We start from the raw sequence: 14,765 nt of genomic DNA, 5'->3' as shown, positions 1-14,765 counted from the left end.
CACGTCCCCACCTCCCTCCATGTCCCCATCACCCTAACACGTCCCTCCGATGTCCCCGTCACCCCCCCATGTTTCCCCCATGACCCCCCATCCTCCCTCGTGTCCCCACCAAACTCTCCATGCCTACCCCATGTCCCCATCACCCCCCATGTCCCCCCGTGACCCACCCGTGCCCCCCCATGACCTCCCATGTCTCCATCATCCCCCCATGTCCCCATCACCCCCACCACGCCATCCCCCCCGCCATGTCCCCCGCAGTCAGAGGCGGAGCCCCCGCTGGGTTCAGAGCAGGTTTATTGGGGGGGGGGGGTGTCAGCACGGTGGGGGGAGGGGCTGTGCAGTGGGGGGTGACACTGGGCGTGTCCCTGTGCAACGCCCCCATGGGGGGGTGCCTGTACATGTGTCCATGTGTGAGCCCCCCCCGCATGCCCCCCTTTGCACAAGCATGCGCAAGCGCACGGGGAGGGGAGAAAAACAGCAGAGGAGGGGGGCGGTACAGGGCCCCCCCCAAAGCGACATTTTGGGGGGCAGTGGGGAGGGGCATGCTCAGCCTCGCACGGGGGGGGGGGGCTGGGGGTGTGCGTGTGGGTCCCAGCGGCTCTGGGCAGCGGCGTCCGGCCCCCCCCTCATGCGAGGGCCAGGCCCCTTGTGCAAGCTCTCCCCCCGACCCCCCCAGGCTCAAACACAAGAACCGAGCGAGGGAGGCTGGGGGGAGAGCTCTCACACAAGGGCGGCCCTCGCACGAGCTCAGTTCATGCGGGGCTCTCGCACGAGGGCGGCTCTTGCACGAGGGCGGCTCACCCCTAAGGCTTTGTGTGAAGACCTTGCACGAGGCTCTTGCACAAGGGCAGCTCTCACACGACGCCCTCGCACGAGAGCATCCCTCTCCAGAGCCCTGGGGCTGCGCAGGACGGAGCAGTATAAAAGGGGGGTCCCCGGGGGGGGGCTGCCCCGGTGGTCCCGGATTTGGGGGGGGTGTCCATGGGACCCCCCCGAAGGGGCATTTTCAGCCCAGCACCGAGTGGGGGGGATGGCCCCCCTCCAAGCCCCCCCCGGGGGGGCCAGGCCGAGGTAGGAGGGGGGGCTGTGGCAGGCCCCATGGGTGGATTGGGGGTGCCCCCAAAAGTGGGGGCTGGGTGGGTCCCCTATGGGGGAGGGTTGGGGGGGGAGTCCAGAATTTGGGGGGGGGGGGCCTCCCGGGAGGTCCCCAGAGCTGGGAAGGGGGTGCCCAGGTGGGGCTCCAAGGGGCACGGGGGGGGGTCCCAGTGGGTGGGGGGTCCCATGGGTTGGGGGAGCAGATTGGGGGGGACCCCATGCCAGGGGGTCACTCAGAACCCCCAAGGATGGGGGGCTTGGGGGGCAGGCAAGGGGGGGGATAAATGGGGAGAGTTGAGGGGACTGGGGGACCCCAGATGGCACCCCAGGGTCTGTGGGAGGGGTAAAGGCTTTTAGTGTGTGTCCTCCACCAGGGTTTGGGGGGGCCACACTGCGTGGAGTTGGGGACCCGTTCATTTGGGGGGGGCGGGGGCTGGGGTTTTTTTTTCATCCCCCATTGGGTATCAGGGGGGTGGTGTTTTGGGCCCCCCCCTCCTCCTTGGTTTTTTTTTGGAGGGGGGCTGTGTTTTGGGGTCCCCATCAAGGTCAGGGGGGAGTTGGTGGTTTGGACCAGCTGCTGGTTTTGGGGGGGGGGGCCCTTCCACATGTGGCCCCCCCCTCAGTTGCTCTCCAGACGTGTGACCTGGGGGGGCCCCCCTGGGCGCCCCTCGGTCTCCTCCTGGGGGGGCAGCCGGAGGGGGTGCGGGGGGGCCCCTGGCAGGGCCAGGCCAGCAGCCAGCAGCGCTGGGAGGCAGGGGGACACACACTCATTACTGGGGTTCCCTCCCCCCACTCATGCTCCCCCCCCACCCTGCAGCAACCTTGGTTGTGCCCTTCCCCTGTTTTGGGGACCCTCCCAGTTCTCCTTTCAAGTTTGGGCTCCCCCTTTCTGGTTGTGGCCTCCCCTCCATTTCACCCCTGTTATCGGGGTCCTCCTATTTTCGCACACCCCCTCCCAGTTCTGGGGGTCTCCCCACATTCTACCCCCTCTCACATTGGAGGACACCCCCCCCCCCAGCGTTTTGGGTCCTCCATTATTAGTCTAAACCCCCATTATCGGGGTGTGCGTGGCCCCCCCAAAGTTTTGGGACCCCCACAATTACCACCCCCCCATTATCGGGGTCCACCCCAGTTAGGGCCCCCCCCTCACCAAGGGGCTGCTCCTGCCCCAGGCGGGGGCTCAGTCCCAGGGGGTCCTCCCCACTCAGCACCAGCCCCTGTGGGGGACACGCGGGGGGGGACACACGACGACACGGGGTGACATGGGGACACAGGGGGGGACATGGGGACAAAGCACCCTGCCACCCCCCCGGCTGTCCCCTCCCCCATGTCCCCACAGTCCCCTCCCCCACTCCCTGCCCCCCCCAACCTCACGCCCCCCGCCCCCCCGTCCCCGTGTGTCCCCATATGTGTGTGTGTCCCCCGTGTCCCTCGGCCTCCCCCCCATCCGTGGCCCCTCCCGTCCCCATCCCCAAGTCCGTGTCCCCCCCCCCGCCCCGTGTCCCCACGCCCCCTCCCTCCCCCCTCCAACCCTGTGTGTGCGTCCCCGCCGTGTCCCCCCGTACCAGGCCGAGGGGGGGCAGCAGGTGGGGGTCGAGCTCGGGGCGCTTCAGGGGGGCCCCCACGTCCTCCCCGCTCGGCTCCCGCGCCCTGCGCGGCACCGGCACACCGCACCCACGTCACGCCCACGCCACGCCCCCTACCACGCCCCCTACCACGCCCCCCGGTCCTCACAAGCCCCCTCGCCATCAGCCTTCGCCAGAAATAAGCCCCGCCCCGGGCTCCCTTAGCCCCTCCCCTAAGAGCACGCCTCCCCAACAAGCCCCTCCCCAGCGAGCCCCTCCCTACAAGCCCCCCAACGAGGCCCTCGCCAGCGAGCCCCTCCCCTAGCAAGCCCCACCCCAGAAAGCCCCTCCCCAGAGAGCCCCTCCCCCCGAAAGCCCCTCATCAATCCGTTCCCCGCCCCTTAGCCCCGCCCCCGCGCGGCGGCCCCGCCCACCTCTTCCTGGCAGGGCGAGGCGTCAGGGCGGGGCCGAGGGCGGGGTCGCTGCCCCACCGTGGGAGGGCAGGGCCGGGGCGGGAGGGGGCGGAGCCGCGCCCGGGAAAGCTGCGGGCGCGGGGGCGCGGGGGCGGGGCCGGGGCCGCGGAGGCGGGGCCGGGTGGGCGCGGGCCCCGCCCCCGCGGCGCCTCGGCCCCGCCCAGCTGGAAGTCGCCGTCCATAGGGATGTAGGGGGCCAACATGGCCAGGTCCAGGGGGGACGCCTGGGGGGACAGGGGGGACAGGGTCACACACACACACACCCCCGACATGGCCAGGTCTAGAGGGGACAGGGAGGACGGGGTTACACTCTCCCCCCCACATGGCCAGGTCCAGCGCGGGGGGACAGGGGGAGGTCCCACCCGTGGGACGCGAGGTCCCACCCAGCCACCCCCCTGTACCTGCAGGGCCGTCCCAGGCCCCGGGCTCCCCGCAAAAAGCTTCTGCACCTCGAACAGCAGCTCGTCCCCAGGGGGCTGGAGGGGCAGGGGGTACAGCCTGGGACCCACAGAACCCCCACAGGACCACATACCTGCCCCCCCCCCCGACTGAACTGGACCCCCCAGGTTCCCACGCACCTCAAACTGCCCCCCCCATATTCTATCAGGATCCCTTCCAGCCTGGCCAGGACCCCCCAGGGACACTACCAGTCCCCAATGACCCTCCCAGCCCCCCCCCCAATAGCTTAGGAAGGACCCCCAGGACCCCCCCGTTTTCCCTAGGGACCCTCCTTGACCCCCAAAGCCTGGTTGGGACCTCCAAAGGCCTCCCAGAGACAGCCCCCCATAGCTTGGCTGAGACAACAAACCCCCCCCAAGGTAAACCCCTTCCATGCCCCCCCCAAGCTTGGGAATGACCCCCATGTTCCCCAGACACCCCCCATTTTTTCCCCAGGGCCCCCCCCCAGACCCCCAGACCCTGGCTGGGACCCACCACCACCCCCAAAGCCCCAAGGCTGAACTCACCGGAGAGGGGCTGCGGGGGCGGCGGCGGGGAGGCACTGGGGGGGGGTCGAAGATGGGGGCAAGGAGGCGGGCGAGTTCGGGGGAGCAGAAACGCCGGGGGTCCCGCTGCAGCGCTGCCTCAGGGACGTGGGCTGGGCGCACAAAAGCCAGCACCCGCGGGCCCCCCACCCCTGCCCGCACCATCACATGGGGTGGGGGACTCCAAGAACCCCCCCAAGACCCCCAGAGACCCCCCCAGCACCCACAGCCCCCCTACCCTCACCCACACCGTCACAGGGGGTAGGGGACCCCCCCAGGATCCCCAGAGATCCTCCAGCACCCACAGCCCCCCCACCCTCACCCACACCATCACATGGGGTGGGCGTCCCCCCCAGGATCCTCAGAGATCCCCCAGCACCCACAGCCCCCCCCCACCTGCACCATCACATGGGACTGGGCATTGCCAGCACCCTCCCAAGATCCCCAGGGACCTCCCAGCACCCCAGGGATGCCCCCCCAGCCCCCCAAGATCCCAGGCGCCCCCCCGGACCCCCATGCACCAAGCCCCAGTGCCCCCATGATCCTCTCCCAGTGTTTCCAGTACCCCCATCACCTCCCAGTGCCCCCCCCTCCAGCACCACATCATCCCCTCCCAGTGCTCCCAGTTGCTGCAACTGGTGCCCACCGAGGCTGAGGTTGAGGACGGCGTCGGGGGTGTCAGGGCCGGGGGCTGGGGGTGGCAGGCGGCGCCCCTCACCCCGGCGTTGGGTCTGCTCCAGCGACAGTACCACCCCCCGCTGCTCCACACGGCTGGGGGGGGGGCCCGTCAGCCCCGCCGTGGGATGGGGAGGGGGGACAGACCCCCCTATCAGGCAGCAAACACTCCCCCCCGGGGAAACGGGCCAGGGCTAGTGGCTGCAGGGTACCGGGTTTGCGGTGCTGACACCCCCACACCAAGCACGGGATACAGGGTATGTGATTTGGGGTGCCGACCCCCCCCAGGCACTATTTATGGGGTGCACACACACCCCGGGAATGGGATATGAGATTTGGGTGCTGACCCTCCCCCCAGGCACTGGGTATGGGGCACCAACCCCCTCCCCCAGCACTGAGTATAGGGCCTGTGATTTGGGGTGCCCCTCCCCCAGCACCGAGCATGGAGTGCCAACTGCCCCCGACACCCAGGTTCACCGGCTGAGTTTTGGGGTGCTGCACCCTCCCCCCCCCAAAAGGCACCACTTCTGCAGCACCCACGGGCACCCAACCCTGCGCAGAGGACCCGTGTCCCCCCCGTTCTGTGTGTGTGTCCCCCCCCCTTTCTGTGTCCCCCCCAACCTGAGGACGAAGTGGAGGCAGACGATGCCCTCGGGCTGGGCGCTGCGGCTGTTGGCGATGACGGTGGCCTGGGTCTGCGCCCACAGGAACCCCCCGCGCTTGGCCAGGAACCGGTACTGGCTCGTCACCGCCTGTCCCTTGCTCAGCACTGCGGGGTGCCAGCACCCCACGGGTGACCCGCGGCGGGGGGGGCAGGGTGCCAGGGGGGAGAGTGTCCAGGAGTGCCCCAGGGGGATATTGGGATGTTCAGGGATGCTGGGGGGGATGTTGGGGTGCCCAGAGGGGATATTGGGGTGCCCGAGGGTGACCCAGGTGTACCCAGGGGAGATAGGGGGAACACTGGGGTGCCCAGAGGGGATGTCGGGGTGCCCAGGGGTGACCCAGGGGATATTGGGGTGACCCAGAGGGGATGTCAGGGTGCCCAGGGGTGACCCAGGGGATATTGGGGTGACCCAGAGGGGATGTCGGGGTGCCCAGGGGTGCTCCAGGGGGACACTGGGGTGCTCAGGGGTGTCAGGGAGGATGTTGGGGTGCCTAGAGGTGCCCCAGGAGAATACTAGGGTGCTTGAGGATGCCTGGGGGAGGTTGGGGTGGCCCTGGGTGCCCAGAGGGGATGTCGGGGTGCCCAGGAGTGACTCAGGTGTACCCAAGGGGAGATAGGGGGAACACTGGGGTGCCCAGAGGGGATGTCAGGGTGCCCAGGGGTGACCCAGGGGATATTGGGGTGACCCAGAGGGGATGTCGGGGTGCCCAGGGGTGACCCAGGGGATATTGGGGTGACCTGGGGGGATGTCGGGGTGCCCAGGGGTGACCCAGGGGATATTGGGGTGACCCAGGGGGGATGTCGGGGTGCCCAGGGGTGCTCCAAGGGCACATTGGGGTGCTCAGGGGTGCCCAGGAGGGATGTTGGGGTGTCCAGGGGTGCCCCAGGGGGATATTAGGGTGTGCCGGGGGGGATGTTGGGGTGCTCAGGGGGATGTTGCGGTGCCGAGGGGTGACCCAGGAGGACATAGGGGTGCTCAGGGTGCAGGAGTGATGTTGGGGTTCATGGGGGGTTATTGGGGTTCCCAGGATGATGCTGGGGTGTAGGGGGAATCCTGGCATTCCCAAGAGGATCTTGGGGTTCCCAGATGGATCTTGGGGTGCCGGGGGGGGAGTTGGGGGGCACTCACGGGTGTGCACGCTCCTGCTGAGGGTGTCGGAGTCGAGAGCATGGACGTACTCATAGAGGGAGCAGCCGAGCAGCTCCTCAGGGGTGTACCCCGCCACCTCCCCGATCCTGCGCACCCCGACTCAGCTATGCCCCCCGGGGCTTGCCAAGGGGCTCCCCCCCTCCCCCGGGGAGGGCCCTTGGGGAGGTTGGGGGTCCCCTCTGGTGTCCTGAGGTGCCCTTAAGTGGTCCTAGGGGGCACTTATGGGGTCCCCAAGAGGGTTCTGGGGGGCTCCTGGGGGTGCCGGGGGGGGTCTGGGGGGGCCCTATGGGGTGCTGGGCAGGGTTCTTGGGGGCTTGGGGAGGTCAGGGGGAGCCTTAAGGTGTGCAGGGGGTCCCCTAGTGTCCTGGGGTACCCCTAAGGGGTCCTGGGGGGCCCTTATAGGGTCAAGGGGGGCCCCAAGAGGGTCGAGGGGGGGGTCTATGAGGTGTGGGGTGGGTCTGGGGAGCACCTATGAGGTCCTGGGGTGGCCCTATGGGGTGCAGGGTGTCCTCTATGGAGCCCTGAGGTGCCCCTAAGGGGCCCTGGGGGGCACTTATGGGGTCGAGGGTGGCCAAGAGAATCCTGGGGGGGCTCTATGGAATCCTGGGGGGGCCATTCGGGGTGCTGGAGGTATGGGGGGTTTGGGGTGCTGGGGGGGTGGAGGTCTGGGGGGTTCAGGGTGCTGAGGGGTGAGGGTCTGGGGGGCTAGGATGCCAGGGGTCTGGGGGGTTGTGGCGTGCTGGAAACTGAGGGGGGGTGCCAGGGTGCTGGGGGTGGGGGTCCAGGGGGTGGAAGGGTTTGGGGTGCTGGGAGTCTGGAGGGCAGGTTCAGGGTGCTGGGGGTCCAGGGGAGGGTTTGGGGTGTCAGGGGTCCTGGGGTGTGAGGGGCCAGGGTGCTGGGGCTCTGGGACTCTTGGGCGGGGTTGGGATGCTGGGGGGGGCAGAGGTCCAGGGGGGGTGAGTTTGGCGTGCTGGGGTCCTGGGGGTTCAGGGCTTGGGGTTCTGGGGGTCTGGGGGGATTCAGGGTGCTTGGGGTCCGGGTGTCTTGGCAGATGGGGTGGGGGTACTGGGGGGGGGCAGAGGTCTGTGAGGTGGGAGGTTTTGGGGTGCCAGGGCTCTGGGGGGGCATTCATGGTGCTGGGGGGGGTGCAGGAGTCTGGGGGCATGGGCAGTTTTTAGGGTGCTGGGCTCCAGGGTAGGGGGAAGGGTTTGGGGTCCTGGTGGTCTTGGGGGGATGCTCAGGGTGCTGGGGGTCTGGTGGGGGAGTTGGGGTGCTGGAGGGGTAAACAAGGTTCTCAGGGGGTTGGGATGGTTTGGGGTGCCAGGGGACTGGGGTGGGGGGGAACACATTCAGGGTGCTGGGGGTCTGGGGGTCTGCATGGGGGTTGGGATACCAGGGTGCAGGGACCTGGAAGGTGCTGGGGTTTGGGGGTGGGGGTTTTGGCGTGGGGGGGGGTCCGGGAAGTTGGGGGGGGGGGACAGGGGACTCCCCCCACCTGTCATCGCAGTAGGTGAACTTCATGTCCATGGAGTGGCGGCTAAGGACAGTGCCAGAGCCCAGGGGGGTCTCGATGGCCCCCGGATGGGGGATGGCCTCGCAGATCAGCACCAGGCAGCGCAGGGGGGGGTCGCCCCCCCCAGCCCCCGCATACGACCGCATGTGCCCCGCACAGTGCAGCACCTGAGGGGGGCCGCCATAGTGGTGCCAGAGGCCCCACCGGAACCCCTGTGGACCCCCCAGTCCCTTCTGCCACAATGCTGGCCCGCCCATGTCCCCCCTGTCACTGTGTGTGTCCCCCGCCCCCCCACATCCTCCCGTATTACCCCCATCCCCCCATGTCCCCCCTGCTCCCCCATGCCCCCTCCATGCCCCAATGTCCTCCTGTCCTCCTCAAGTCCCCTCTAGACCCTCATGTCCCCCCAAGTCTTGTCCCCATGTCCCCCATCCCCCGATGTCCCCCCTCACGTCCCTGTCCCCCCATGTCCCCCCTTTGTCCCCATGTCCCATGTGTCCCCACATCCCCCCATTGCCCCCCCAAATCCCCCCATTTCCTTGGGTCCCCCATCCCTCCGTGTCCCCATCCCCCCATGTCCCCAGGTTCCCCCATATCCCCCATCTCCCTGTCCCCCGATGTCCCCCCACATCCCTCTATTCCCCCCGACATCCCCATGTCCCTGTGTCCCTCCACATCCCCCCCATGTCCCCCCACCTTCCAGGAGGCCGCCTTCAGGTTGAGGCAGCGCCCACGTCCCGTCAGAGTGCTCTTCATCCGCAGGGAGAAGCTGCGCCCCGAGCGCTCCCCCCGCCGCCGCGGCACCACTGGGGGGGGGCTGGGGTCAGGGGGGGACTGCGGAGGGTCCCAGCAGAGACCCAGGGGTGCTGGAGGGGTCCCAGGGATGTTGGGGGTCATTGGAGGATGCTGAGGGGGGGGTCCCAAGGGTGTTTGGGATTTCCCAGGGGAGACCCAGGGATGCTGAGGCGGGGGGGGCAGGGGTGCTTGGGGGGGTTCCAGGGCTGCTGGGGGGGTACTAGAGGGGTCCCAGGGTTAGTTGGGGGGTCCGGGAGGTCTCACCCTGCCTGGGGCTGAGCACATCCTGCAGCTCCTCGTGGTCACAGGGGTGCACAAAGTCAAAGACGCTGTGGCCGATCAGCTCCAGCTGCGGGGGGGGACAACACGGGGAGGGGGTGTTGCACACCTCACACAAGCACCCTCACACGAGCACCCTTGCACAAGGCCTCACACAAGCACCATCACACAAGCACCCTTCCACGAGCACCCTCTCATGAGCACCCTCCCCTGGGGCCTCGCACAAGCACCCTCACACAAGTACCCTCGCACGGGGCCTCATACAAGCACCCTTGCATAAACACCCTTGCACGAGCACCCTCACACAAGTACCCTCGCACGGGGCCTCGTACAAGCACCCTTGCATAAACACCCTTGCACGAGCACCCTCACACAAGTACCCTCGCATGGGCCCTCGTACAAGCACCCTTGCATAAACACCCTTGCACGAGCACCCTCACACAAGTACCCTCGCACGGGGCCTCGTACAAGCACCCTTGCATAAACACCCTTGCACGAGCACCCTCGCGTGAACACCATTGCATGGAGCCTCACACAAACACACTTGCATGAGCACCCTTGCACAAGCACCCAGGCATGCCTTACCCAAGCAGCTGCCTGTTTGCCCTCCCCGCCCCCCAACCCCCACCCATGGGTGCCCAGGGACCCCCTCGCAGGCAGACTAGTGGGGTGCTCCTCCCCGCCACCCCCAAACCTGGCTGAGCCCCAGGAGCCGGTTGACGTTCTCAGAGAGGAAGATCATGTCCCCCGCCTCGCTCAGCACCATCACAAAGCCGCTTAGCGCCTTCAGGTAGCACCCATCCACCTCCTCTGCCGCTGCTGCCCAGGCACCTGCAGAATGGGTGCATCACCAAGCTGGGGGGTGAGGGGGGCTCAGGGTGCTGGGGTGCTTGGGGAAGGCTGGGGGGGCTTGGGGAGAGGGGGCTGAGGGAGCTCAGGGGGTCCCCAGCGCGCTAAGGGGGGCTGGGGTGCTTGGGGGGACTATGGGTGTTTGGGGGGAGGGGGCTGGGGGAGCCCTGGGGGTCCCCAGCGTGCTGGTGAGGGGCTGGGGTCTGGGGCGGGGGGTCTGTGGGTGCTTGGGGGTCCCCAGGGTGCTGAGGAGGCTGAGATGATTGGGGGACCTTAGGGGGTCTGGGGTGTTTGGAGGGTCTTGTGGGTGCTCAGGGGATCCCACGGGTGCTTGGGGGTCCCAGGAGGATCCACAGGTGCCTGGGGGTCCCAGGAGATCTGAAGAGGTCCCATGGGTTCTCGGAGGTCCCAGGAGGCCCCAGGAGGTCCCCTGGGTGTTTGGGGGTCCCAGAAGGTCCCACGGGAGTCCTGGAAGGGGCTCACCAGCGGCGAGGAGGCGGTGGACACGCAGGTAGCTGATGGTGAGACGCATGATGGAGGCCTTGTCGAGGTGGGCGCTGACGCCGCGGGCGAAGGGCAGGGTGTGCGCCAGCTGGTAGAAGACCTCTGTCTCCCGGCTGCGCCGGCACCGTGCCGCATCCCGTGAGCGTTCCTTCCGCAGCTCCGGCGTCGACCTGCTGGCACCCGCCAGCATCGTGGGTGCTCCTGGGCATCCTCCGCGGCACCCCGGGCACCCACACTGTACCCACAGTGCACCCGACCTGTACCCACACTGCACCCCCTGCACCCCATGCCGCAACCACATTGCATGCCAGGCACCTGCACTGCACCCACGCTGCACCCCTCTGCACCCATGCTGCAGCCACAGCACCCTCACTGCACCCACGCTGCACCCCCTGCACACCATGCTGCACCCATGCTGCACCCCAGACACCCGCACTGCACCCATGCTGCACCCCCTGCACCCATGCTGCACCCATGCTGCACCCCAGGCACCTGCACTGCACGCACGCTGCACCCACTGCACCCATGCTGCACCCCATGCTGCAGCCACTGCAGCCCCTCTGCACCCATGCTGCACCCATGCTGCACCCACATTGCACCCCAGGCATCTGCACTGCACCCACACTGCATCCCCTGAACACCATGCTGCACCCATGCTGCACCCCAGACACTCGCACTGCACCCATGCTGCACCGCCTGCACCCACACTGCACCCATGCTGCACCCCAGACACCCACGCTGCACCCCCTGCACCCCCAGCACCACCCCCCCCAGCATCACGTCCCGCCAGCTCTTCCCACAGCACCAGCACCCCCCAGCACCCGTGGGTGCTCGCAGGCACCTGCAGCCCCGGCACAGTCACCGTGGGCACAGGGACACTGTCACTGTGAGCCTGGGGACACAGGGACACCGTCACCGGGGGCACAGGGACACCCAGTGACACTAACAATGTCACCATGAGCACAAGGCGCTGCTGGGACATGGGGGCACAATGCGTGTGGGTGTGCGGGGGGGGGTGGGCGTCTCCAGGGGTGTGCAGGTGTGTCCGGGTGTGCGTGGGTGTGCTCCGGTGCGTGTCCGGGTGTGTGTCTGGGTGTGCACAAGTGTGTGTGTGGGTATATCCCCAAGTGGGTGTGCGTGCACATGTCCAGGTGTCCGTGTGGGTGTAAGAGTGTCCGGGTGTTGCTGGGTGGGTGCCTGTGGGTTTGCTGGTGTGGGTCAGGGTGTCCACGTGGCTGTGGGTGTGTCTGGGTGTCTGTGGGTGTGTCCGTGGGTGTGTCCATGTGTCCATGCATATCGTGTCCATGTGTCCATACCTGTGTGTCCATGTCCACATGTGTGTCTGTGTGTCCCTGTGCACGTCTCCATGTGTCCATGTGTCAGCGTGTCTCCATGTGTCTGCCTGCATGTTCATGCATGTCCACATCTATGTGTGTCCATGCGTGTCTGTGTGTGTCCATGTCCATGTGTCCATGTGTCTCTGTGTGTCCGGGTCCATGTGTCCGTGTGTGTCCGTGTGTCCATTTGCATGTCCCTGCATGTCCCTGCATGTCCGTGTGTCCATCTGCGTGTCTGTGCGTGTCCATGTCCGTGTGTCTCTGTGTCTGTCTGCATGTCCATGTGTGTCCGTAAGTCCATGTGTATCCATGTGTCTGTCTGTGTGTCCCTGCGTGTCCATGTGTCCATCTGTGTGTCTGCATGTGTGTGTCCATGTGTCTGCCTGCGTGCCTGTGGCTGTCCAGCTGTCCATGTGCATGCCAGTGTGCATGTGCACGTCTGTGTGTGTCCATGCGTCTGTCTGTGTGTCTGTGTGTCCATGTGTGTGCATGTGTCCATCTGCATGTCCCCGCGTGTCCATGTCCGTGTGTCTCCATGTGTCCGTCTGCATATCCACATGTGCCCATGTGTCTCCGTGTGTCCATCTGCATGTCTGTGCGTGTCTGTGCATGTCTGTGTCCATCTGTGTGTCCACACATGTCTGTGCATGTCCATGTTTGTCCACACGTGTCCATGTGTCCGTCTGCGTGTCTCCGTGTGTCTGTCTGCATGTCCAAGCGTGTCCATGTGTGTCCATCTGTCTGCCTGTGTGTCCATGTGTGTCCGTATGTCCGTCTGTGTGTCCACAAGTGTCCATGTGTGTCCACACATGTCCGTGCGTGTCCATGTGTGTCTGTGCATGTCTGTGCATCTGTCCGTGTGTCTGTGTGTGTCCGTGTGTCCGTCTGCGTGCGGGTGTGCGTGTGTGCCGGGGGTGCGTGCGTGCGGCCGGGACGGGCTGTTCCTGTCCCTGGCGCTGTGCCCAGGGGCCGCAGGCGGGGGGGGGTGGGGTGGGGGGGGGGACACGAAGGGGGGCACCCACTAGCAGGGCGGGGCCATGCAAACGTATGTGAATGTATGCAAATGAGACGCCAGCCCACACGTGCACTGGCAGCTCCCACTCAGGACAGGCTGCCCCCCCCCCCCCGCACCTGTGGGAGCACTGAGGAAATTGGGGGGAAGTGGGAGGAACCAGGCACTGACTGGGACCAGAGCCGGGCACTGACTGGGACCAGACCCAGGCTCTGACTGAGACCAGAACCGGGCAATAACTGGGACCAGTATCAGGCTCTGACTGGGACCGGTATTGGGCTCTAACTGGACCAGTATCAGGCACTGACTGGGACCAGTATCAGGCTCTGACTGGGACCAGTATCGGGCACTAACTGGCACCAGTGCCGGGCACTAACTGGGACCAGTATCTGGCTGTGACTGGGACCAGTATCTGGCTCTGACTGGGACCAGAACCGGATCAGGGAGGGAGTGGGGGGTCCCCAATGCCTGGGTCCAACCTCTGTCTTGATTGGGGTGGGGGAGGTTACAGTGCAGGGAGGGGGACACAACACCCCGGACACCTGGGTCCCTTTTGCAGCCCCCCTGGGGGCTCTGGGGACCCACTGAGACTGGGGAGGGGACCCAGGTGTTCAGGGGTGGGGGGGCAAGCGGAGGAAGGGGGACAGACATCCTTAGCCATGTCACGCCAAGGCCACATGTGATGTACACACACGCGCACGTGGGCCCCCTGCCCCCGTCCATCCCCCCCGGGGTGAGCAGCACCACAGGTCCTCGCACACATGTGTATGCTGGTGGGGCGGGGGTCTCCTCATCCTCGCACACGCATGTGCACCAGGCAGGGACCCCAGTGTCACGTCACGTCACATCATGTCACGCCCCCCCCACCCCCCAGGCTGGCACAGCCTCACGCAGCTCCCTGCTCCCTGCTGCAGAGCTCGCACAAGGATGCACGTGGCTTGCACAAGGCTCACACGAGGACGCGTGAGGAGGCATGAGGAGGTGCAAGGCTCACATGAGGCTTGCACGAGGACACATCTTGCTTTTATGCTGATGCACGGGGGTGCATGAGGACGCCCCTGAGCCACCCCTCATGTGAGGACCTCTCCCCACATGCTCATCAGTGGGTGCCACACGGCACCACCACCCACCCAGGGGGGTCCCACCCCCCACCGGGGCTCCCCACACCCACGGGTGGACGGATCCTGTCCCTCCCCCCCAAGAATTGCCCCAGGCCCCCCCCCGTTTTGAGGGGGCGGATCCTGCCCCACTGCGCCGGGACCCCTCCACAGGCCCCCCCAGGACCACACTGGCCTGGTCCTGTCCCCCCCCACCCCCAAGGGAGCACAACCTCCCTGGGGGGCCGGATCCTGCCCCCCCTCCAACCGCCCCCAGGACCCTCCCCAGGGGTCAGACCCTGCCTTATCCCCTGGGAACACCCTCCCAGGGGCCGGATCCTGACGCCCTCTTGGGACCCCCCCCCAGGGACCCTCCCGCGGGGTCCCTGCCCCGGGACCCAACCCCCAGGGGAAGGATTCTGACCTCCCCAGGGGTCCCTACCCCAGGACCCCCCCCCCAGGGGCCTGATCCTGAACCTCCCCAGGGTCCCTACACCGGGACCCACCCCCCAGGGGAAGGATCCTGATCCCCCGCGGGGTCCCTACCCCAGGACCCCCTCCCCCGGGAACAGGATCCTGCCCCGCCCCCGGTCCCCCCCTCGGCCCCGGGGGCCGGATCCTGCCCCCGTACCTCGCCCCAGGCCGCCCGTCCATGGCCGCCGCCGCCGCCGCCCTCTGCGCGCCCGCACCCACCGCGCCGAGCCCCCTCCCCGGGCACGCCCCCCTCCCCGGACACGCCCCCTTCCCCACCACGCCTCGCCGCCGCCACGCCCC

The 14,765-nt window shown here is 67.5% G+C and overlaps 1 protein-coding gene across 13 annotated transcripts; it reads right to left on the bottom strand.

The window, feature by feature from the left end:
• Window positions 1-276: 276 nt before the first annotated feature.
• Window positions 277-14,698, bottom strand: HIF3A (hypoxia inducible factor 3 subunit alpha). Of its 13 annotated transcripts, XM_075019555.1 has the most exons (15): window positions 14,623-14,698; window positions 10,525-10,715; window positions 9,887-10,023; window positions 9,178-9,262; window positions 8,815-8,924; window positions 8,101-8,285; window positions 6,585-6,691; window positions 5,413-5,560; window positions 4,763-4,887; window positions 4,099-4,268; window positions 3,535-3,609; window positions 3,095-3,357; window positions 2,661-2,745; window positions 2,246-2,312; window positions 277-1,839 (listed from the first exon to the last, which is right to left on the bottom strand). In XM_075019555.1, exons 1-15 carry the CDS (start codon window positions 14,643-14,645, stop codon window positions 1,715-1,717), a joined length of 1,896 nt encoding a protein of 631 aa, XP_074875656.1. In that variant the 5' UTR covers window positions 14,646-14,698; the 3' UTR covers window positions 277-1,714. The 13 variants fall into 13 exon arrangements, 5 of the variants coding, with proteins under 5 accessions (XP_074875656.1, XP_074875654.1, XP_074875652.1 ...); XM_075019553.1 differs by lacking the exon at window positions 14,623-14,698 and having other exon boundaries at window positions 4,099-4,133; window positions 10,525-14,112; XM_075019551.1 differs by lacking the exon at window positions 14,623-14,698 and having other exon boundaries at window positions 10,525-14,111.
• Window positions 14,699-14,765: the final 67 nt, after the last annotated feature.

This window comes from Buteo buteo, chromosome Z, assembly GCF_964188355.1.
Source record: "Buteo buteo chromosome Z, bButBut1.hap1.1, whole genome shotgun sequence".
Lineage (NCBI taxonomy): Eukaryota > Metazoa > Chordata > Aves > Accipitriformes > Accipitridae > Buteo > Buteo buteo.
This window is presented reverse-complemented; position numbering and strand designations above follow the sequence as displayed.

Bases quoted from the DNA above. Each gene is read 5' to 3' on its own strand.
- HIF3A (XM_075019551.1), bottom strand. From the start codon at position 11,971: ATGTGGACATGCATGAACATGCAGGCAGACACATGGAGACACGCTGAC. The intron at 8,286-8,814 runs GTGGGGGGACAT...GGCCCCCCTCAG, and splicing joins TGAAGGCGGCCTCCTGGAAG to GTGCTGCACTGTGCGGGGCA. The intron at 2,746-3,094 runs GTGGGCGGGGCC...GGTGCCGCGCAG, and splicing joins CCTCGCCCTGCCAGGAAGAG to GGCGCGGGAGCCGAGCGGGG.